The 25,016-nt window shown below is 36.3% G+C and overlaps 1 protein-coding gene across 8 annotated transcripts in view; it reads right to left on the reverse strand.

Moving 5' to 3' along the window:
* LOC143041551 (palmitoyltransferase ZDHHC16B) overlaps positions 1 to 25,016 on the reverse strand; it is a 161,156-nt gene that overhangs the window by 90,603 nt on the left and 45,537 nt on the right. For all 8 annotated transcript variants that reach the window (XM_076213551.1, XM_076213556.1, XM_076213555.1 and 5 more), the window contains one exon: positions 8,736 to 8,927. In XM_076213551.1, the coding sequence (XP_076069666.1) occupies positions 8,736 to 8,927 (192 nt within the window). The remainder of the gene's footprint in view (positions 1 to 8,735; positions 8,928 to 25,016) is intronic.

Here is a 25,016-nt window from a genome sequence, read left to right on the forward strand (position 1 = left end):
CCACATACTCTAAAGAAAAAACTATAGGCCAATGAAAATCAAACTAAGGACTCAAATGATAGCTGAAGAGATACTATCAAAAGTGGCAAAACTAGCTAACAGTGAAAATTACAAAAATGTGTGGATAAAAAAGGAAATGACCAATGAAGAAACAGAGAAAGATAGGGCACTAAGAAATGAAGCTAATGAAAAAAAATGAGAGAAGAATGGAGACTGAAAAAAATGAGTTCTTTTTGGAGAGTACTGGATCTGAGGCTAAGAAAATGGTACATCAGAGAAAAGGAAACATAAACCAAAAAAGAGAAGAAAAGAAAAAATTAAAAGTGGCACACACAAACATGAACAGTATGATTTCTGGTATACATGAATTAAATGACTATTTGTTAATACAGAAACCTGACATAATGGGAATTGTGGAGACAAAATTGAAAGGTCCTCTATCATCAAGTATGGTGGGACAAGGTCTATACAACCATTGGGCAAAAAATAGAAAGGAAAAACAGGGGGGAGGAGTCATCTTATTGACTAGAAAGGGCTTATATGTGATAAAGATAACAGAAAGTAAAGAGAATGTGGAAATGATCACAATTAAAGTTTAAAATAGTATTATGAAAAGCAGAAAGTTTATAGTAGTATATGTGACCCCAAAAACACAAGCTTGGTCTGATAGTTATTAAAAATAAATGGATTAAACACTTGGAAGAGAACAATATATTAAACCCTAAACAATTTGGTTCTAAAAGTGGAAGATCATATACTACTAACTTAATATGCTTTTACTCAAGAATAATAGAAATAATACAAGAAAGAAACAGATGGGCAGTGTGCTTTCTTGGACTTACAAAAAGCTTTTGACAAAGTACCACATGAAAAGCTACTAGGAAAATTTGAAATAATAGGTAGAATACAAGGAAAATTATTGGAAAGGATGAAAGATTTCTTGAATGGAAGAAAAATGAGGATGGTACTTAAGAGACAAGAACTCAAATTGGGAACATGTGATAAGCGGAATCCCCTAAGGCTCTGTACTGGCTCTGATAATGTTTGCTATTTATATAAATATGGATGAAAGCATGGAATGTTTTATGAACTTCTTTGCAGATGATGCAAAACTATTAAAAAGAGTAAATACAGAGGAAGACTGAAAATCTTTTCAAGAAGACCTGGACAAAGTCTGGAAATGGAGTCAGAAGAGTGAAGTGAGCCTCAACTTTAAGAAATGTAGTATAATGGAATTTGGAAAAAGCAAAAATAAAATCTCGGGTCAATATAAAATTTGTACAAAGGAAGTTAAAAAAGTAAACTCAGAAAGGGACCTAGGAGTAACTGTCTTAAACGATATGAGACCAGACAAACATGTCAACAAATTAGTCATAGAAACTCTTAACTTATTAAGATCAATAAAAGTAGCCTCTGACTACATGGATGAAGAAATGGTGGAGAAAATACTATTTACACTGATAAGACCAAAATTGGAATACGCAGCATCACTATGGACACCTAGTACCAAAAAAAACAAAAAAAAAAACATAAACTAGAAAGAATTCTAAGAGCAATGACAAAAATGGCACCAACAATTTGCAATTTGACATACGAACAAAGATGGGATAAACTAAATTTACCAACCCTGGAACAAAGAAGAGAAAGAAGTGATTTGTTAACCATTTACAGAATTATGAAAGGGATGGAAATTCTTGATAGGGATGACCTACTAAATTGAGACAGAAATAAATGAGGACACGAGAAGAAACTTAAGTAGGACAGTTACAGAAGAGATCTGAAAAAGAATAGCTTCCCACACAGAGTGATAGATATCTGGAACAAACTGAAAGAGGAAACAATGAGTGCTACAACTATACATGACTTTAAGAAAAAACTGGATGCGGAAAGATACAATAACAGGTCACTACAAGCATAGCTCTCTTCCTGCAAAATACAACTAGGTACATACTTCCCTCACTTCTACATTTATATCTTCTAAATCTAGTTTTTTGTTCCCCTCACTTTCCTCTAAAAAAATTGCTCTCTTTTGTGAAGACCAATTGGAAATTTTCATTCATTATTCCTGCCTGAGTTAAAGCATCTTCAAAGACCTACTAACAACTTCGTGATTACTTCCACATCCCAATTTACCATTTATAAGCCTGTAAACAGCATCAGATCATTGCATTCTACTACACCTCTTTCAAAAATGCTTTCTTCCTCCCTGCAAATTCTTATATAGTCATATTTAGCTTGTTTGTAAGCTTCTTGTTTCATTGCTTCTTCTTTTCCTCCATTTTCCCCAAACCATGTTTCCTGGCCCTTTTTGCAATCTCACACTTTTTATTAAACCAGTCCTGTTTCTGTTTCTTCCTTCAACAAGTCTTTGGATTGGAGAAACTACATCTGTCAACACTGGACCAGAGAAGAGAAAGAGGTGATTTATTGACCATTTACAGAATTATGAAAGGGATGGAAGTCCCCAATAGAGATGACTTATTAAAGTGGGACAGAAGAGAAACAAGAGGACATGAAAAGAAACTAAAGAAGGACACTTATAGAAGAGACCTGTAAAAGAATAACCTCCTATATAGAGTGATTGATGTCTGGAACAAATTGAATGGAGAAACAGTGAATGCCAAAACTATACACGATTTTAAGAATAAACTGGATGTGAAAAGATACGAAAATGGGTCACTACGAGCATAGCTCTCATCCCATAAAATACAACTAGTGAAGAAAGACTAGTAAAAGAGGTGTGGAAGGCAGATGTGGAGGGAGTGAACATGAGGGGACGTCCTAGGATGAGGTGGATGGATGGGGTGAAGGGGGCTTTGGGGAAGAGGGGAATGTCTGTTGAGGAAGGACGGGAGAGGACAGAAGACAGGGGTGAATGGAGAATAGTTGTATATGGATGATGTTGTGATGCATGAGGTGGAATGGGCGGGGGATGGGGGGTGAGGTAGTATGTGTGAGCAAAATTTGACGCAGCCCGAAGGGATTTCTCCCCGTCTTCTCCTTTTATGCATGGGGGGACGGAGAGGGGGGGTCACCGATTTAATGAAGTGGCCTTGCTGTGGATGTGCTGTGTCTTGCGACACTGCTTCTGACCCAGGGCAGTGGACAAGGTGCAGGGATGACCCGTCATCCAGGAGGTGCTAAGATAAGAGGGAGGGTGGAGGGGTGTGGAGTGTATTCAGGGATGATTTTATGCCTTTTTCTTTTTAGCTACCTCCCTTGTAAGGGGGAAAAAGCCTTGGTATATGTATGTATGTATGTACTAATCAGCTCATTGCACTACCTTTACCCCATAGGAAAAAGTGACCATGTATTTTACAATTGAATTTCAGCAAGAGTATGAGGAAATAGAGCCAAGGAATGAACCACATAGGCAAGGGAGAATTCATTTTGGGAAAGTACAGTTGAAAAAAAATCTTTGAAGAAGCAAACTGGGAGAAATTCATGAATATCATGGGGATAATGAGGAAATGGGAAATCCTCTTTGACATTTACAACTTGGGAGTGAACAAACATATATTTTACTAGTTGTATTTACCTAGTTGCATTATACAGGAAGAGAGCTGTGCTCATAGTGACCTCTCTTTGTATCTTTCAGCATCTAGTTTGTTCTTAAATTCTTGTATTTTTTGCACACACTGTTGCTTCATCCAATTTGTTCCAGGCATCTACCACTCCGTGTGGGCAACTGTTCTTATTCAGATCTCTTCTACAGCAATCTTTTTTGAGTTTCTTTTCATGTCCTCTTGTTTTTCTTTTATCCCACTTTAATAAATCTTCTCTGTTGAGGACTTCCATCCCTTTCATAATTCTGTAAATGGTCAGTAGATCTCCTCATTCTCTTCTTTGTTCCAGGGTTGGTAGTTTCAGTTTGGACAATCTTTGTTGATGGTGCCATCTTTGTCATTGCTCTTTGGATTCTCTCTAATTTCTTTATATTCTTTTTAGTACTGGGTTTCCATAGTGTCGCAGTATACTCCAATCTTGGTGTTAGCAGTGTGACTAATATTTTCTTTACCATTTCCTCATCCAAGTAGACAAAGGCCACTTTATTGATCTTAGTAAATTGAAGGTTTCTCCGACTATTTTGTTGATATGCTTGTTTGGTGACATGTCTTTGCTGATAATTACTCCTAGGTCCCTTTCAGAGCTAACTTTTTTACTTTCTTTGTACCAATTTTATATTGCCCTGATATTCTATTTTTATTTTTCCAAACTCCATTATACTACATTTCTTGATGTTGAAGTTTACTTCCCACTTTTGGCTTCATTCCCAGACTTTATCCAGGTCACTCTGTAGTGATTTACAGTCTTCCTCTGCACTTACTTTCTTTAGTAGTTTTACATCATCTGTAAAGAAGTTCATATAACACTCCACACCTTCATCCATGTCATTTATATATATGGCAAACATTATTGGAGCCTTGTGGGACTCCATTTATCATTTCTTCCCAGGTCAAGTTTTGTCTCTAACTACCACCCTCATTTTTCTCCCATTCAAGAAATCTTCCATCCGTTTCAATGACTTTCCTTGTACACTACCTGTTATTTTAATTTTTCTTAGTAGCTTTTTGTGTGGTACTTTATCAAATGCTTTTTGTAAATCTAGGAAAGCACAATCCCTTTCTTGTATTGTTTCTATTAGCCTCGAGTAAAAGCAAATCAAGTTAGTGGCACATGATCTTCCTTGTCTAGAGCCAAATTGTTTTGGATTCAGTATATTATTTTCTTCCAGATGTTTAATTCATCTAGTTTTGATAACTTTTTCACACATTTTTGTTATTGTCCTTGTAAGGGGGACCAGTCTATAGGTTGTTTGGTTTTCCTTCCCCCCCCCTTTATATATTGGTACAATATTTGTATTTTTCCAGTCTTGTGGTACTTTTCCTTCTTTGAGTGAGTAATCAATTATCTTATATATTTTGTCCATTAGTTCATCTATACATTCTTGTCCACTGCCTTGGGTCAGAAGCAGTGTCTCAAGACACAGCACATCCACAGCAAGGCCACTTCATTAAATCGGTGACCCCCCCTCTCTGTCCCCTCATGCAAAAAAAGAGAAGACGGGGAGAAATCCCTTCGGGCTGCATCAAATTTTGCTCACACATACCCCCGCCCATTCCACCTCATGCATCACAACATCATCCATATACAACCATTCTCCATTAACCCCTGTCTTCTGTCCTCTCCCGTCCTTCCTCAACAGACATTCCCCTCTTCCCCAAAGCCCCCTTCACCCCATCCATCCACCTCATTCTAGGATGTCCCCTCATGTTCACTCCCTCTACACTGCCTTCCATACCTCTTTTACTAGTCTTTCTTCACTCATTCTTTCCATGTGTCCAAACCATCCTAATACTCTTTCATCAACCCTATCTCCCAACTCCCTTTCCACCCCCATTCTTCTCCTCACCTCCTCATTTCTCACTCTATCTAGCCTAGTAACCCCCATCATACTTCTCAGACAACTCATTTCAAAACACATTCAAACTCCTTCTCTCTTCCTCTCTTATGTTCCAAGTTTCTGCCCCATACAGTGCTGTTGGCACAATGACTCCTTCATACAGTCTCCTCTTAGCATCCATTCCCAAATGTCTATTCCTCATTACACTCTTCAATCCACCAAGGCATTTACTCGCTGATTAGTAACAGATCTAATCTTGTTGGAATGTCATATCCTCTTACCTGGGTCACTTCCTTTATGCACTAGGTCATTCTGTTCTCCATTGCTATACTTAACAGTGTATTTCCCCAGGAATCTGCTTTACTGCTTGCTTTCCATTCCTCTCATTAAACCTTACTGCAATTAACCACTTCGGTACGATGATACCTATGTAGGTGTCATGAGGCACAAGTGGGTACACAGGGATGCCAGCATAGGGATCTTGATTATAGATTTTTTTGTAGTTGCACATGAGTTACCCCCAGATTCTATGAACTGGTTTGATCATATTTTTTGTTTATTATTACATACATACATACATATACCAAGGCTTTTTTCCCCTTACAAGGGGGGTAGCCAAAAAGAAAAAGGCATAAAATCATTCCCACCCATTCCATCCCTGAATACACTCCACACCCCTCCACCCTCCCTCTTATCTTAGCACCTCCTGAATGACGGGCCATCCCTGCACCTTGGCCACTGCCCTGGGTCAGAAGCAGTGTCGCAAGACACAGCACATCCACAGCAAGGCCGCTTCATTAAATCGGTGACCCCCCTCTCCGTCCCCCCATTGCATAAAATGAGAGGACGGGGAGAAATCCCTTCGGGCTGCGTCAAATTTTGCTCACACATACTACCTCACCCCCCATCCACCCGCCCATTCCACCTCATGCTATCACAACATCATCCATATACAACCATTCTCCATTCACCCCTGTCATCTGTCCTCTCCCGTCCTTCCTCAACAGACATTCCCCTCTTCCCCAAAGCCCCCTTCACCCCATCCATCCACCTCATCCTAGGACGTCCCCTCATGTTCACTCCCTCCACATCTGCCTTCCACACCTCTTTTACTAGTCTTTCTTCACTCATTCTTTCCATGTGTCCAAACCATCCTAATATTTTTTCATCAACCCTATCTCCCAGCTCCCTTTCCACCCCTGTTCTCCTCCTCACCTCCTTAGAGTAAATGAGAATGAGTAATACTGCAGTGAATTTATATTTAATAATGTGAGTAGTGTGATGAATTGTACATATGGCAGCTGATGCTGTGCATGAGAATTTGACTTGTACTGAAGTGGTTACAATGTATTTACCTAGTTGTATTATAGGGGAAGGGAGCTATGCTCGTGGTGACCCGTCTTTGTATCTCTCAGCATCAAGTTTTTTCTTAAAATTTTGTATACTGTTTGCACACACTGTTTCGTTGTCTAATTTATTCCATGTATCTATCACTCTGTATGGGAAGCTGTTCCTTTTTTAATTTCTTCTGTAACTATCTTTTTTTATTTTTTTTTCGTGTCCTCTCATTTTACCATTGTCCCATATTAACAAGTAATCCCTATCTAAAACTTCCATTCCTTTCATTATTCTGTAGATAGTCAGCAGGTCACCTCTTTCTCTTCTCTGTTCCAAAGTTGGTAGTTCTAATTTGGACAGTCTTTGCTCATATGTTAGTTCGAAAAGAGTTGGTGCTAGTTTGGTTGTTGCTCTTTGTAACCTTTCTAGTTTTTTAAAGTTCTTTTTGGTACTGGGTGTTCAAAGTGCTACTGCGTACTTGAGTTTTGGTCTTATTAGTGTAGTTGGGATTTTCTTTATCATTTCTTCGTCCAAATAGGCAAACGCCACTTTGATCTCTGAATATTTTGTTAATATGCTTATCTGGTGTCATGTCCTTGCCAATCATCACTCCAAGATCTTTCTCTGAGTTTACTTTTTTCACCTTTTCTTCACCAATTTTGTAATCTTTTGATATTCTGTTTTTACTCTATCCAAACTCCATTATACTACATTTCTTTATACTGAATTTTACTTCCCACTTTTGGGTCCAATTCCAGATCTTGTCCAAATCTTGTTGCAATGAGTTGCAGTCTTCCTCCATTTTTACCTTTAGTATCTTTGCATCATCTGCAAAGAAATTCATATAACACTCTACACCTTCATCCATGTCATTAATGTATATGGCAAACATGATCAGGGCCAGTACTGATCCCTGCGGGACACCACTTTTCACTTCTTCCCAGTTTGAGAATTTTTCTCTAATTACAACTCTCATTTTCCTCCCAATCAGGAGGTCTTTCATCCATTCCAATAATTTTCCTCTGATGCCACTTTTTGACTCTATCTTCTCTATAAGTTTTTTATGTGGTACCTTGTCGAATGCCTTTTGTAGGTCGAGAAAGGCACAGTCTACCCACCCATCTCTTTCTTGTATTATGTTTGTTAATCTTGAGTAGAAGCAGATCAAATTTGTTGTACATGATCTCCCTTGTCTAAATCCAAAATGACTTGGATTTAGTATAGTTTTTTCTTCCAGTTGCTTTACCCATCTATTTTTGACAATTCTTTCACAAATTTTTGCTATTGTGCTTGTCAGTGATACCGGTCTGTAATTAGATGGGTCTTCTTTATTACCTCCCTTATAGATTAGTACAATGTTTGCCTTTTTCCAGTCCAGTGATACTTTAGTTATAATGTATATTTTGTCAGTTCATTTTTCCATACATTCTTTCAGTATCCAGTTTGCAATTCCATCTGGGCCATGTGATATTCTAACATCAAGGATTTTAATTTGGTCGCTGATTTCCTTTTGTGTTACAATTATTTCTTTCATTGTAATGTGTTATGTGTTGCCTGTTCTCTACCTGTTATGTAATCAGTGGGTGTCCCTAACATAACTACAAGTCATGTTTCTCCCTTTAGAAATAGTGATATATTCAGTCAGCTAAGTGTCAAACATGAATTTACTGGGCTGATAATTTACTGGTGCTTCCTATAGTCTAAGGACCATCTTTTACAGCCAGTCAGTCATGATTGGCTTGAGTTTGTGTTCATGAAATGTACACATTTTCAGTGTCTTCTGAAACCAATTACAGACAAGAGGTTAAGTATTACTATACATGTAAAATCAGTAATATAATACAAATGTTATTTAGTGAATATCAAGGAGTATATATCAAAACCAAAACAATTTATTCTTCAAAAGTATTCTTTAAAAAATATATAAATAAATTTATAAATTAAATAAATCCTATTAATGTACAAATTCTATTATGTACCCATATGCATTTACCTTTGGTGGCTGCCCTGGACTAACTGTAGCTGCCATATAGAAATGGAAGGTCACATTGATAAGTAACCAATGTCCTAATACAAACAGAGGCCAAAGCAGTATGGGATGGTTATTCCAATAAAAGGGGAAACCAATTCCATACACCACAGCTACAACAGAGCTTGTTAAAATTACAACTCCTGATACAAATATCTGGAATAAAAGAAAAAAATTACATTATGCAGATCTACTTGTAGACAAAATATATGTACTGGTAACCAATGATTTTTCCAGAAAATATTAAAAATGTGAACATGCATTCCCAGTGTTTACGAACAATTGGCTCCAGGATTCAAGAAAAGAGAGGAGGGCTGGTGAATGGGAGTGGAGTACATGCAGATGAAATGGATGGGAATGAATTTATGCCTTTGACTTTGGATACCTTCCTTGTAAGAGGGAAAAGACACTAAGAAATGAAGCAAATTAAAAAAATGAGAGAAGAACAGAGACTGAAAAGAATGAGCTTTTTTTTGGAGGGTACTAGACCTGAGGCTGAGAAAATGGTATATATAAAAAAAAAGGAAAGATAACAAACAAAAAAGGAGGAGAAAGAAAAAAATTGAAAATAATGTATACCACCATAGATGGCATGACTTCAGGACTAAACGAATTAAATGACTATCTGGCAGTAGAGACACCAGACATAATGGGAATTATGGAGATGAAATTAAAAAGTCTACTACCATCTAATACTGTGGGACAAGATTTATACAACAATTGTGTACTGCCCCAAGACTGTGGAGGTTAATGGTAGCTGATCTTATCTATGGTTGGTGGTCAAGTAGATGGCTCCTGCTCGTTCTCTTTTAGAAGATAGTTACGGTGGCCAGGTAACGTGGATAGCGCCCCAATCCGCCCAGGGGAAATTATTTCAATAAACTTCCGTTGTCCATGCAAACTTCATCTCCAGGACGGGAAAAAATATTTAAAGGAACTCAAATACGTATCCCAGTTTTCAACTATGAACGAAAGAAAAAATCTGTCAATAGGTGCCTGACACCACCCTTCCTGACTCGATAGGATCGTTAGACATAGAATTCCCTCCCCCTTCTATTTCTCCTGTGGGGCCTCGGGATTCTATCTATATTGGCATACATTGGGTGGTTGAAAAAAAAAAAATAATAACTTGTTAATTTCTATTCCTGGGACATTTTCCTTTTATTTATATATATATACATATATATATATCTATCACAAAGAGTGAGAACTACATCCGTAACATGGATCATAATAAGACTAATGTTGTACATAAACAAACAAACAAACATTGGGGTATACACCTCTCACTCTCTCCTGCATTCACACCTCTGGGCCTAGGCATATGTAACTCTCATTCTCTTCCACATTCACGCCTACTGGGCCAAAGTATATGCGCCTCTCATTTCCTTCTACATTCACATCTACTGGGCCTAGGGCTATGTACCTCTCACTCTCTTCAATGTTCAAGGCTACTGGTCCAAAAACATATCCACCTCTCACTCCCTTCTGTGTTCACTGCTACTGGTGTGGAATGTTATATGAACTTCTTAGCAGATGATGCAAAACTACTAAAGAAAGTGCAGAGGAAGAACTGTAAAATCACTACAGAGAGACCTAGATAAAGTCTGGGAATGGAGTCAAAAGTGGGAAGTGAACTTCAACATCAAGAAATGTAGTATAATGGAGTTTGGAAAAAGTAAAAATAAAATATCAGGGCAATATAAAATTGGTACAAAGGAAGTAAAAATAGCTCGGAAAGGGACCTAGGAGTAATTATCAGCAAAGACATGCCACCAGACAAGCATATCAACAAAATAGTCGGAGAAACCTTCAATTTACCTAAGATCAATGAAAGTGGCCTTTGACTACTTGGATGAGGTAATGGTAACGAAAATAGTCACACTGATAAGACAATGATTGGAGTACGATGTGACACTATGGACACCCAGAACAAAAAAGAATATAAAGAAATTAGAAAGAATCCAACAAGCAATGACAAAGATGGCACCAACACTCTAAATTGACATACAAAGATTGTCCAAACTGGAACTACCAACCCTGGAACAAAGAAGAGAAATAGATCTACTGACCACTTACAAAATTATGAAAGGGATGAAAGTCCTCGACAGAGAAGATTTATTAAAGTGAGGTCAAAGAAAATCAAGAGGACATGAAAAGAAACTCAATATGGATAGTTATAAAAGAGATCTGAAAAAGAATAGTTTCCCACACAGAGTGATATCTAGAACAAAATGAATGAGGCAACAGTGTGTGCAAAAACTATGCAAGAATTTAAGAACAAACTAGATGCTGAAATATACAAAGATGGGTCACTATGTCCATAGCTCTCTTCCCATATAATACAACTAGGGAAATACAAATATATATATATATATATATATATATATATATATATATATATATATATATATATATATATATATATATATATATATATATATATATATATATATATATATATATATATATATATATATATACAGACACAAGAGCAAAGAGGAGAGAGAGGAGACTTGATAGCTATTTATAGAATCATGAAAGGCATAGAAACTATTGATAAAGAGGATCTAATAAAATGGGATAGTAGAGATACAATAGGACACAGATATAAAATCAAGAAAGACAGTTATAGAAGAGACCTGAAAAGAACAGCTTTCCCCACAGGGTAATAGACATTTGGAACAAGTTAGATGAAAATGTGATGTGTACAAAAACGATACTCAAATTTAAAAACAGTCTAGATAAAATGAGATATGAAGACGGGACACCACAAGCATAGTTCCCCTTCCCATAAAATACAAAAACTAGGTAAATACATGATAGTCGAAGTGACAGCTAAGATTGGAACTCCGGAAAAAACAACGAGGGAGTACCTGTGATTTATTGAAGGGGAAAGCTCATGGTGTAGTGGGGAGGTGAAGAAAAAGGAAAAGGGGAAGGAATACTGAGGAAAATGGAAGAAAATGAGGAAGGGGACAAATGGGCACCGGACGTCAGAAGGAATGTCATCAAAAGATGCGTAGACAACAGAGGCGAAGTCGAAGATATTAGTAAAAATGTAAAAATTTGAAATATAGATAAGGGAAGTGCAATGAAAGGTGAAGATAATTATTTCTATGGTTTTAATGAGGGAGGAGATGACAACCTCCCCCGATTAACAAGTCTAGAGGAAAAACTAACAAAATGAACGAACAATGGGAGGTTAGGCTCAGTCAACTTGCATTGATTACACAAAGAGTTGATCAATTGGAAGAACTAAAGGAGAATCAAAACCTAAATAAAGAAATAGAGGAATTAAAAAGACAGTTAAAAGAAGTAAATGATGAGAATGAGGAATTAAAGAGGAATAATAAAAGAAAAATGAGTCCATAGAAAAAGAGTTAAGTGGTTGGAAAAAGGTTAAGGAAAATAGTAAAATTGAATTTAGAGATATAATGAAACAACAGATGAATGAACACACTAAGGAAACAATTATTAAAGTGATGACAGAGAAGGAGAATATAGTAAGAGACTTAGCAGATAAAAAGAAATGTATAATTCTGTTAGGAATGGAAGGGAAACATAATCCTAATAGGACTACTAGAGTAAGAGAGGAGAAAGAAAGAGTGAACTGGGTACTAAAAATATTTCAAGAAGGTGAACAGGAAATTGGGAAAGAAACTGAAGAAATATATAGACTTGGGAAATACAGTATGGACAAGACCAGACCAATTAAGGTTAAATTCATGTCACAAACAACAGCAGAGAATGTCTTATCAAAAACAGGAAAACTAGCAGAAAGTGATCAGTACAAACAGGAATGGATCAAAAGAGAGATGAATAAAGACGAAAGAGGAAGAGAAAACAAAAAGAATTGAAACTAGAAAAAAAAAAAAAGAGAACAGAACAAGAGTCAAAGAGAAATTCTATTGGAGAGTAGTGGATTTGAAAGTGAGGAAATGGTTCATAGGAGAGAAAAACAGAAGGGAAACAGAAAACAGGATGGAGGTAACAGAAAATTGAGATGGATTGATAACAGGCTTGGACGAACTAAATAATTACCTGAAGATAAAGAACCAGACATAATGGGAATTGTGGAGACAAAATTGAAAGGTCCACTACCACCCAACAGTGTAGGACATGGTGTATATAATTCTTGGATTAAAAATAGAGGAGTAAAACAAGGTGGTGGAGTTATGTTCCTGACTAAAAATGATATAAATGTGAGGAATGTTACATATGGAAAGAATAGAATGGAAATTATCATGATGGAAACAGAGGACAGGGACAAGAAGAGCAGGAAGTTTGTGGTAAATTATGTGCCTCCTAAAACAGCTTCATGGGAAGAGAGAGAACACAAAAATATGTTAGAAGACACAAGGATAACACTAAATAAGATAATGGAAGATGGAGGAAGAATAATTGTAATGGGTGACTTTAATTGTAAAGAAATCTGCTGGGAAGAGATGATAGTGAAGGGTGGAGATGATCTATGGGGAAATGTACTACTTTATATGATTATTGAACATACAATGACACAATGGATACAACAGAATACTAGGTATAGAAATGAGGAAGAACCATTGAGACTGGACCTTATAATCACATCAACACCTGAAATAGTGGAAAAGATTGAATATAAGACACCATTAAGTAAAATTGTCCACATATTAGTTGAACTGGAACTAAATGAAGAGAAATATATGGGAAAAATGAACAATATAGAAAGAAAAGAATGACGTATGGAAAAACAAACTTTGATAAAATGAGAAAAAAAAAAATTAAAAAGCAGACTGGGAAAGGATATACAAAGAGGAAACTACAGTAGAAAAGAAATGGAAAATCTTGACAAAAATTCATAAGGAGTGGAAAAGTATGTTCCAAGACAAAAACAAGAAAAAGGATATGTAAAGTGTTGGTACAACAAAAGATGTAGCGAGTTAAAAGCTGAAAGGAATAAAGCTTGGATAAAATGGAGGAAAGACAAAAAAAAATGGAAAATATATACTGGTTATAGAAATAAATATGTACAAGTGCACAGAGAAGAGCAGAGAAAATACAAAAAGGATGTCATAGAAAAATGTAAAGATCAACCAAAACTATTTTAAAGATTTGTAAACAACAAACTGAAAAACAAACAAGAATTAGTGAAACTATAACAAGGAGGAACAGAATACACAGAGGAAATAGAAATGGCAGAAATTATGAACAAGCATTTTAAATCAGTGTTTACGAGAGAGAACATACAACATAGAGATGTCAAGTGGGAGGGGAAAGTCCGCCCCTATGAAAGAGATAGTAAGAAACAATGAAATAATGAATCACTTGAGTAATCTCGATGTTAGAAAATTGCATGGTCCAGATGAAATGGCGCACTGGATTTTGAGAGAATGCAGGAACAAACTAACATACAAAATACATATTCTAATAAGCAGTTCATTAAAGGAAGGAAAAGCTCCAGAAGATTGGAAAAGAGCAAATATAGTATCAATACATAAAGGGGGAAACAAAGAAGATCCTACAAACTATAGACTGGTCTCTCTTACAAGAATGATAACGAAAATTTGTGAAAGAATGATCAAAATTAGATGGGTAAAGGATTTGGAAAAAACAATGCACTAAATCCAAGGCAGTTTGGATTTAGACAAGGAAGATCATGTATTTACCTAGTTGTATTATAAGGGAAGAGAGCTATGCTGGTGGTGACCCGTTTTTGTATCTCTCAGCATCAAGTTTTTTCTTAAAATCTTGAATAGTGTTTGCACACACTGTTTCATTGTCTAATTTGTTCCAAAAATCTAACACTCTGTGTGGGAAGCTCTTCCTTTTCAGATCTCTTCTGTAATTATCCTTTTTAGTTTCTTTTCATGTCCTCTTGTTTTACCATTATCCCATATCAACAAGTTATTCTTATCTAAGACTTCCATTCCTTTCATTATTCTATAGATAGTCAGCAAGTCTCCTCTTTCCCTTCTTTGTTCCAAAGTTGGTAATTCTAGTTTGGAGAGTCTTTGCTCATATGTCACAAACTTGATGTGTTTCTATTCAAGACTAATACGAATAGATATAATAGAAGAAAGAGATGGATGGGCTGATTGTGCATTTCTAGACCTGAAAAAAGCTTTTGATAAGGTGCCATATAAGAAATTGCTAAAGAAATTAGAAACTGCAGGAGGAATACAGGGCAAAGTGCTGAAGTGGATGTAAGACTTCTTGCATGAAAGGAAAATGAGAGTGGTGATAAGAGACAAACATTAAAGTGGGATGAGATGATTAGTGGAGTTCCACAAGGAACAGTTTTGGCCCCAATAATGTTTGCTATATATATTAATGATATGGATGAAGGAATTGCAAGTTATGAGCTTCTTTGCAGATGATGCAAAATTTTTTAAAAAAGTGAGCACCGAAGAAGATTGTGAGTCGCTGCAGAGTGATCCCAATAAAGTATGGGAATGGAGTAGGAAGTGAGAGATGGGATTCAAATATTAAGAAGTGTAGTATAATGGAATTTGGAAAAAGCAAAAAAATAATTGTGGGATCATATAAATTGGGAGAGGAAGAAATTTAAAAAAGTGGAAAAAGAGAAGGACCTAGGAGTCATTATTATGAATAATATGTCCCCTGAGAAAAATATAAACAAAATTTTTGGAGAAACTTATAACTTAATAAGATCAATCAAAGTGGCATTTACATACTTGGATGAAGAAATGGTGAAGAAAATACTAATCACTTTGATAAGACCAAAACTGGAGTATACAGCGATGACGTGGTCACCAATTACAAAAAATTGTGTAACAAAACTTGAAAGAATACAAAGAGTAATTACGAAATTGGCACCCATGCTCTCAGAACTATCATATGAGGAGAGGCTGGCAAAACTTGAACAACAGACATTGGAGCAAAGAAGAGAGGAGACTTGATAACTATTTATAGAATCATGAAAGGCATGGAAATTATTGATATAGAGGAACTAATAAAATGGAATGGTAGAGATACAAGAGGACATGGAAAGAAGATAAAAAAAAACACAATTATAGAAGAGACCTGAAAAAGAACAGCTTTCCTCACAAGATAATAGACATTTGGAACAAGTTAGATGAAAATGTGGTGTGTGCAAAAATGATACATGAATTTAAAAAGTCTAGACAAAACGAGATATGAAGACAGGACACCATGAGCATAGCTCCCCTTTCTGTAAAATACAAATAGGTAAATACAACTAGGTAAATATACACGTCGGATTAATAGTGATGATTGAAACTCCAAACAAAAATGCAATGTTCGTGGATTACAGCGATAAGGGAGTACCTGTGTTGTATTAATAAGGAAGGGGAAAGTTCGTGGTGTAGTGGGCAGGTGAAAAAAATGGAGAAGGGGAGACAATTTTGAGGAAAATGGAAGAAAATGAGGAAGGAGGCAAATGGGCCCTAGATATCAGAAGGGGTGTCAACAAAAGGTGTGCAGATGACACAAACAAGGTCAAACAGGTAAGTGAAGGTATTAAAAGTAGAAATATAGATATTAGCAGCTCAATGGAAAGAGGAGATAATTACTTTTATGGATTTAATGAGGGAGGAGATGACAACCTCCCCCAACTAGTAAGTCTAGAGGAGAAACTAACATAAATAAATGAAGCATGGGAGGTTAGGTTTAACCTATTAACACTAGTTACACAAACAGTTGATAAACTGGAAGAACTAAAGGAGAATCAAAACCTAACTAAATAAATAGAAGAATTAAAAAGACAGTTAAGAGAAGTTAAGGATGAGAATGAGGAATTAAAGAGGAATAGTAAAGAGAATAAAGAGTCCATAGCAGAAGTGGTAAGTGGTTGGAAAAAAAGTCCAAAAGAATAAGAAATTGAATTTAGAGATATATTGAAACAACAGATGAAAGAATAAACTAAGGACACAGTTATTAAAATGATGAGAGAGAAGGAGAATATAGTAAGAGACTTACCAGATATGAAGTAATGTATAATTATATTAGGAATGGAAGAGAAGCATAATTGAAAGAGGACTACAAGAGTAAAGGAGAAGGAAAAAGTAAACAAGGTATTAAAAGTAGTTCAAGAAGATAAACAAGAAATAGGAAAAAAAAATGAAGAAATATATAGGCTAGGGAAATACAATATAGACAAGAGCAGACCATTTAAGGCTAAATTCAGGTCACAAACAACAGCAGAGAATATCTTATCAAAAACAGGGAAACTAGCAAAAAGTGATCAGTACAAACAAGTATGGATAAAAAGAGAGTTGAATAAAGAGGAGAGGCAGAGAAAACAAAAAGAATAGAAGCTAAGGAAAAAAACAAGAACTGAACAGTAGTGACCCGTCTTTGTATCTCTCAGCATCTAGTTTGTTCTTGTATGGTTTTTGCACATACTATTTTTTTGTCCAATTTGTTCCAGATATCTATCACTCTGTGTGGAAAACTATTCTTTTTCAGATCTCTTCTATAACTATCCTTTTTCAGTTTCTTTTCATGTCCTCTTGCTTTTCTTCTGTTCCACTTTAATAAATCTTCTTTATCACGGACTTTCATACCTTTCATGATTCTGTAAATGGCTAGTAGATTTCCTCTTTTTCTTCTTTGTTCCAGGGTTGGTATTTCCAGTTTGGACAACCTTTGCATGTCAATTTTGAAAGTGTTGGTGCCATCTTTGTCGTTGCTCTTTAGATTCTTTCTAATTTCTTTATAACCTTTTTTGTGTTAGGTGTCCATAGTGTTGCAGCATACTTCAATCTTGGTTTTATCAACATGACTAATATTTTCTTTATCATTTCCTTATCCATGTAAAGGCCACAATTATTGTTCTTAGTAAATTGTTGGTTTCTCTATTTTGTTTATATGCTTGTCTGGTGACATGTCTTTATTAATAATTACTCCAAGCTAACTTTTTTAACTTCTTTTGTACCAACCTTATATTGCCCTGATATTCTATTTCTACTTTTTCCAACCTCCATTATACTGCATTTCTTGATGTTGAAGTTCACTTCCCACTTTTGACTCCATTACCAGACTTTGTCCAGATCTCTTTGAAGAGATTCAGTCTTTCTCTGTACTTATTTTCTTTAGTAGTTTTGCATCATCTGCAAAGAAGTTCATATAACATTCCATACCTTCATCCATGTCATTTATATATATGGCAAACATTATTGGAGCTAGTACAGAACCTTGTGGGACACCACTTTTCATTTCTTCCCAGGTCGAGTTTTTTCTCAACTACCACCCTCATTTTTCTCCCATTCAAGAAATCTTCCATCCATTTCAATAACTTTCCTTGTACACCTCCTTTTGTTTCAAGTTTTCTTATTAGTATTTTTGTGTGGTACCTTATCAAATGCCTTTTGTAAATTTGGAAAAGCACAATCTGCCCATCCATCCCTTTCTTGTATTATGTCTATTAGCCTTGAATAAAAACAAATAAAGTTGGTGGCACAAGATCTTCCTTGTCTAAAGCCAAATTGTTTTGGATTCAGTATCTTATTTTCTTCCACATGCTTAATCCATCTACTTTTGATAACTTTTTCACATATTTCAGTATTGTGCTTATAAGGGAGACCAGTCTATAGTTTCTTGGGTCCTCCTTATCTTCTCCTTTATATATTAGTATGATATTTGCATTTTCCAATCTTGTGGTACCTTTCCTTCCTTGAGTGTGCAATCTATTATTTTATATATCTTGTCCTATAGCTCATCTATACATTCTTTTAGTATCTAATTTGCAATTCCGTCCAAACAGTGTGATTTTCTGACATATGTTTATTATTTGGTCCCTTATTTATTTTTGTGTTGCATTTATTTCTTTAATTGGAGGCAACCTTTCTACCTTTTCTTCTTCCCAATTATGTATTTACCTAGTTGTATCTTTCCGCATCCAGTTCTTTCTTAAAGTCGTGTATAGTTTTAGCACTCACTGTTTTTTCTTTCAATTTATTCCATGTATCCATCACTCTATGTGGAAAGCTATTCTTTTTCAGATCTCTTCTGTAACTGTCCTTCTTAACCCCTTCCATACGGTGCCGCACACGTAGGCGTCATGGACTTAGATCTCGGTGGCAGCAGCCAATGCCAGCTGTACGACGTGTCGTAATAATACTCGCATCATAAAATATAGTCACCGCTTATATCGATCGTTCTCTCTTCACCCGTGAATTTTGATAACCATAGAAAATGCGATTACAAAAGAATTAGAAAGAATGTCATTATGGAGGGGCGACTACAATAAATATAATCAAGACGCCGATATGGCAGCCTCGCGAATACACTCGCTCCCCATGACGCCTACGTGTGCGGCACCGTATGGAAGGGGTTAAGCTTTTTTTTGTGTCCCTTTGTATTTCTTCTGTCCCATTTAACCTCTTCCATACGGTGCCGCATACGTAGGTAGCATGAGGAGCAAGTGGATCTGCAAGGCTGCCATATCGGCATCTTGATTATATTTATTGTAGTTGCCCCTGCCTAATGACATACTCTCTAAACTGTCTTCATCACATTTTCTATGGTTATCAAAATTCACGGGAGAAAGAGAGACCGATCGATATAAGCGGTGACTATTTTTTATGATGCGAATATTATGACGAAAACATCGTACGTCTGGCAGCTCATGCTGCCCGCGAGATTTTGGCCCGGAGTGAAGTGGTTAAGTAGATCATCCCTGTCAAGGACTTCCATCCCTTCCATAATTCTATATATGGTCTGGATGGATGCCATGCAGAATGTCTGAAGAAAGAACGTACAGTTATGGTGGACTGGCTGGTGAGGTTATTTAATGTTTGTTTAAGAGAAGGTAGAGTGCCGGAGGACAGGAGGAATGCCTGCATAGTTCCGCTTTACAAGGGAAAGGGGGACAAGTGTGAGTGTAGTAGTTTCAGAGGGATCAGCTTGTTGAGTGTAGTTGGGAAGGCTTATGGGAGGGTCTGATTGAGAGGATTAGGAGAGGAACAGAGGGAGTAATTGGTGAGGAACAGTGTGGGTTTAGGACAGGTAGGGGTTGTGTAGATCAGATTTTTGTGGTAAGACAGATATGTGAGAAAGCTATAGGAAAAGGTAAGGATGTTTTTTTTTTTGGCTTTTATGGATCTGGAAACGGATTACAGCAGGGTAGATAGCAAGGCACTGTGTGAGGTACTGCAGATATATGGGATAGGAGTAGTAGAGCTTGTGTTAGGATAAGAAATGGAGAGAGTGAATGGTTTGAGGTAAAGGTGGGACTTTGTCAGGGATGTGTTATGTTGCCCTGGCTGTTCAATCTTTATATGGATGGGGTGATGCAAAAGGTGAATGCAAGGGTAGTGGGTCAGGGGTTGGAGATGATTAAAGAAAATGGAGAAAAGTGGGAGGTGAGCCAGCTGTTGTTTGCTGATGACACTGCACTTGTAACAGGATCAGAGGAGGGATTGGGGAAGTTACTGACAGAGTTTGAGAAGGTGTGTGAAAGAAGGAAGCTGAAGATAAATGTGGGTAAAAGTAAGGTGATGAGATGTACAAAGGGAGAGAGTGACAGTAGGCTGGAAGTGAGCATTAAGGGTGAAAGACTGGAGGAAGTGGATAGTTTTAGATACTTGGGTGCGAATGTGACAGGAAAGGGAGAATTGGGGGTAGAGGTAGAATGTAGATTGAGAGAAGCGAGTAAATGCCTTGGTGGATTGAAAAGTGTAATGAGAAACAGACATCTGGGAATGGATGCTAAGAGGAGGTTATATGAAGGAGTGATTGTGCCAACAGCATTGTATGGGGCAGAAACATGGAACATGAGAGAGGAAGAGAGAAGGAGTTTGAATGTGTTTGAGATGAAATGTCTGAGAATTATGATAGGGATTACTAGGTTGGATAGACTGAGAAATGAGGTGAGGAGGAGAACAGGGGTGGAAAGGAAACTGGGAGATAGGGTTGATGAAAGAGTATTAGGATGGTTTGGATACATGGAAAGAATGAGTGAAGAAAGATTAGTAAAAGAAGTGTGGAAGGCAGAGGTGGAATGAGCGAATATGAGGGGGCATCCTAGGATGAGATGGATGGATGGGGTGAAAGGGGCATTACAAAGGAGGAATGTCTGTGGAGGAAGGACAGGAGAGGACAGAAGATAGGGGTGAATGGAGAGGGGTTGTGTATAGATGATGCTGTGATGCATGAGGGGGAGTGGGTGGGGGATGGGGGGTAAGGAAGTATGTATGAGAAAAAAAATTGACAAAGCCCGAAGGGATTTCTCCCCGTCTTCTTCTTTTCTGCATGGGGGGGGGGGGACGGAGAGGGGGGGTCGCCGAATTTATGAGGCGGCCTTGTTGTGGATGTGCTGTGTCTTGCGACACTGCTTCTGACCCAGGGCAGTGGACAGGATGCAGGGATGACCCATCATCCAGGAGGTGCCAAGATAAGAGGGAGGGAGGAGGGTAGAGGGGAGTGGAATATATAGGAATGGAATGAGTGGGAGTGGTTTCTATGCCTTTTTCTTTTTGGCTACCTCCCCATGTAGGGGGGGAAAAGCCTTTGGTATATGTATGTAAATCACCTCCTTCTCTTCTTTGCTCCAGAGTTAATAAGTTTAGTTTGTCCAATCTTTGTTCGTATATTAACATGCTGAGTGTTGGTGCTATCTTTGTTAGTGCTCTTTGAATTCTTTCTAGTTTCTTTATGCTTTTTTTGTTTTTGTTTTGTTTTTTTGTACTGGGTGTCCATAGTGACGCTGCATACTCTAATTTTGGTCATATCTGTGTAACTAGGATTTTCTTCACCATTTCCTCGTCCATGTAGTCACAGGCCAATTTCATTGATCTTATTAAGTTGTAGGTTTCTCCAACTATTTTGTTTACATGTTTGTCTGGTGTTATGTCAATTGAAATGATCACTCCTAGGTCTCTTTCTGAATTTACTTTTGTAACTTCTGTTGTTCCAATTTTGTATTTACTGGATATTCTATTTTTGCTTTTTCCAAATTCCATTCGTTCTTTTTACTCCAATTCCAGAGTTTGTCCAGTCTTCTTCGTTACTCATTCTCTTCAATAGTTTTGCATCATGTGCAAAGAAGTTTATGTAGCATTTAATTCCTTCATCCATGTCGTTTATATAAATAGCAAACATTATCGGAGCCAACACAGAGCCTTAGGATACTCCACTTATCATGTCTACCCATTTTGAGTTCTTTTCTCTATTCATAGTGTATATAAATGATATAGACCATGGACTAAAATATACTGTTTCCAAATTTGCTGATGATACAAAACTGTGCAGAATGGCAAATGATCACTTAAACCAACTAGATATTCAAGAAGATTTAGAAAAATTACAGCAATGGTCTGAAAAGTGGCTAATGAAATCTAACACAAGTAAATGCAAGGTAATGCACATAGGTAAAAATAACAGTAAGTACAATTACAAGTTATTTGGAAATTCGTTAACAAAAGTGAATAGTGAAAAAGATCTTGGCGTAATTATCAGTAACGATCTCAAATCATCCAAGCAGTGTATTTCTGCCTCTGAGAAAGCAAATAAGATTGTAGGGCTGATTGCACAATCTTTTGACTTTAAAAGTCCATCACTCATTAACAAGCTATATAAATCGTTAGTTCGTCCACATTTGGAATATGCTGTTTACATATGGTCACCGAATCTCATTAAAGACATTGACAGACTGGAAAAAGTACAATGGCGAGCCACAAAACTGATTCCAAATATAAAGAATAAATCATATGAAAATCAACTAAACATATGAATCTGTTTTCCCTAAAAAAGCAGACTCAGAGGTGACTTGATACAGGTCTTTAAAATTCTAAAGGAAATTGACAACATCAAAAGTGACAAAATTTTCACACTGAATGAGAATCCGGCAAGAAACAATGGTCTCAAACTGTCCGGAAATAGATTCAATTTGGAAGTGGGTAGAAACAACTTCACCAACTGTGTAATTAATGAATGAAATAAACTTCCTGTAGAGGCAGTGCAATGTAGTTCAGTTCAAAGCTTTAAGAATCATTTAGATAAACACCTAAGCAAGATCCTGTAATGATTATAATTTATTTTATATTATTTGTTTTTGTTTTGTTACCATTTGTCTGTTTGATTCTCATTTATTATTAGTTATATGTCAATTTATTATTATTTACTATTTACCTGTTTGTTTATTATTTAACTATACCTATGCATTTATTCATTTTATTTCTTATTTACATTATCATAGTTTTTATTTATTCATTTATTATTATTTTGATTTTTTTCACATCCAACCTAGATATGGACCAAAAGGTCTCCTGTCGGCATGCTCCACCTTTGTAATCCTTTGTATCACTCTCATTTTTCTTCCTTTCAAGAAGTCTTCCATCCATTCCAATAATTTTCCTTGTATTCCAAGTACTAGTTCAATTTTTCTTAGTAGTTTTTTGTGTGGTACTTTGTCAAAAGCCTTTTGTAGGTCCAGGAAGGCACAATCTGCCTTGCCATCTCTTTCTTGTATTATGTCTAGCAATCATGAGTAAAAGCATATTAAGTTTGTAGTACATGATCTTCCACTTCTAAATCCAAATTGGTTGCAGTTTAATATTTGGTTCTTTTCCAAGTGTTTAGTCCATTTATTTTTAATAACTCTCGCATATTTTTGCAATTGTGCTTGTGAGGGACACTGGTCTATAATTCGTTTGATTTTCTTTCTTTTCTCCCTTAAATATTGGTACAATATTAGCATTCTTCCAGTCTTGTGTATTTTGTCTGTGAGTTCACCTATGCATCTTGTAATATCCAGTTCGCTATTCTGTCTGGCCCATGTGACTTTCTGACATTGAGTTTCTTTGTTTGGTCCTTTATTTCTTTCTGTGTCACCATTATTCTTCCATTTTTGGGGATCCTTCCTGGTGACTATCATCCCACAATTGTGAGCTTTCAATTGTAAAAACGGACTTAAAGTGTCTGGACATTACTTTGGCCATTTCTACATCTGTGTATTCTTGATGTCCTTCATGCAGTTTTATTATTTCATGTTTGTCTTTAATTTGTCATTTACATATCTGTAGAACAGTTAAGGTTATTTGCATTTTGCTATTATATCTTTTTCATAGTTTCTTTTTTCCTCTCTTTGTATATATACATATTCATTTCTCAGTTTAATGTATGTTTGCCAATTAGTCCCTTTTTTATTTCTTTTCCAAGCTTTGTCTCTTCTATCTATAGCATTGCTACACTTTTTATTATACCAGCATTTTATGCACTCCCTTTTCTGTTTCCGCTTAGGCACGTATTTGCCTGTTCCCCCTTTATATATTTCTTTGAAAATGTTCCATTTCTCTTCTGTCTTTATTTCATCATTTGCACATTTTTCCCAACAGGCATTTTGGAAGAGTTTTCTCATTTAAAAAAAAAACATTTTGTTGTACATCAGTCTTCCTTTTCTATGTTTCTCATTCCTTTTTACCACATTTTGTTCCTTAAGTTCAATCTCTATTAGTATGTGTTCACTCTTCACAGCTGGTGTTTTATAATTCATTTCTTTCACTATTTTTGGTTCAGAGGTGAATATCAAATCTAGTCCCGATGGTTTGTAATTTTCTCTAAATCTAGTATTTTCTTTAACCCATTGCGTCAATGTGTAATATATGGTCATATCCAATAGGACATTTCCCCAGAGTTCATCTTCACCTCCCATTGTCAATTCTTCTCAATTTATTTCCTTTGCGTTAAACTCACTCATAATTACTATATTTTCTCCATATTTCAGTGTCTCGGTTAATTCATTCTTTGTATCTTCTAGTAGTTTTGAGTGTTCACTGTCAGTCCAGGTCTTGGTTTTTGGAGGCACATAAACAACTATAAACCTTCTACTTTTCATACTGCTGTTTTTTACTTTAACTGTGATTAATTCCACATTATCTTTTCCTTCTATTGCCTTTATTACGTTTAGGTCCTTTCTAGTCAATATAATGATTCCTCCCCCTGCTTTTCTATCCTATTTTTTACCAAATATTGCATAGTCCTTGTCCCACCATACTTTCAGTTTTGTCTCTGCAATTCCCATTATGTCAGGTTTCTCTATTGATTAATCTATCTTTATTAGTATAACCTACTTTTAATTAACTGCTCTCTCTCCATCTCATTCTCTGTTCCTATCGTTTCTTTTTTGTTATTGTACCATTTACTCAATCTCATGTCTAACACTCTACAACAGAACTGTTGTAAATCTTCCTCTCCTATATTTCTTCCAGTTTTCTCAGTCATTGCCTTTATTTGTTCATTTACCTCTTTTTCTTATAGTTGAACTGTTAATGGTATCATTAT

Source organism: Oratosquilla oratoria, chromosome 31, assembly GCF_046742065.1.
Source record: "Oratosquilla oratoria isolate Oo_2021 chromosome 31, ASM4674206v1, whole genome shotgun sequence".
In the NCBI taxonomy this organism is placed as follows: domain Eukaryota; kingdom Metazoa; phylum Arthropoda; class Malacostraca; order Stomatopoda; family Squillidae; genus Oratosquilla; species Oratosquilla oratoria.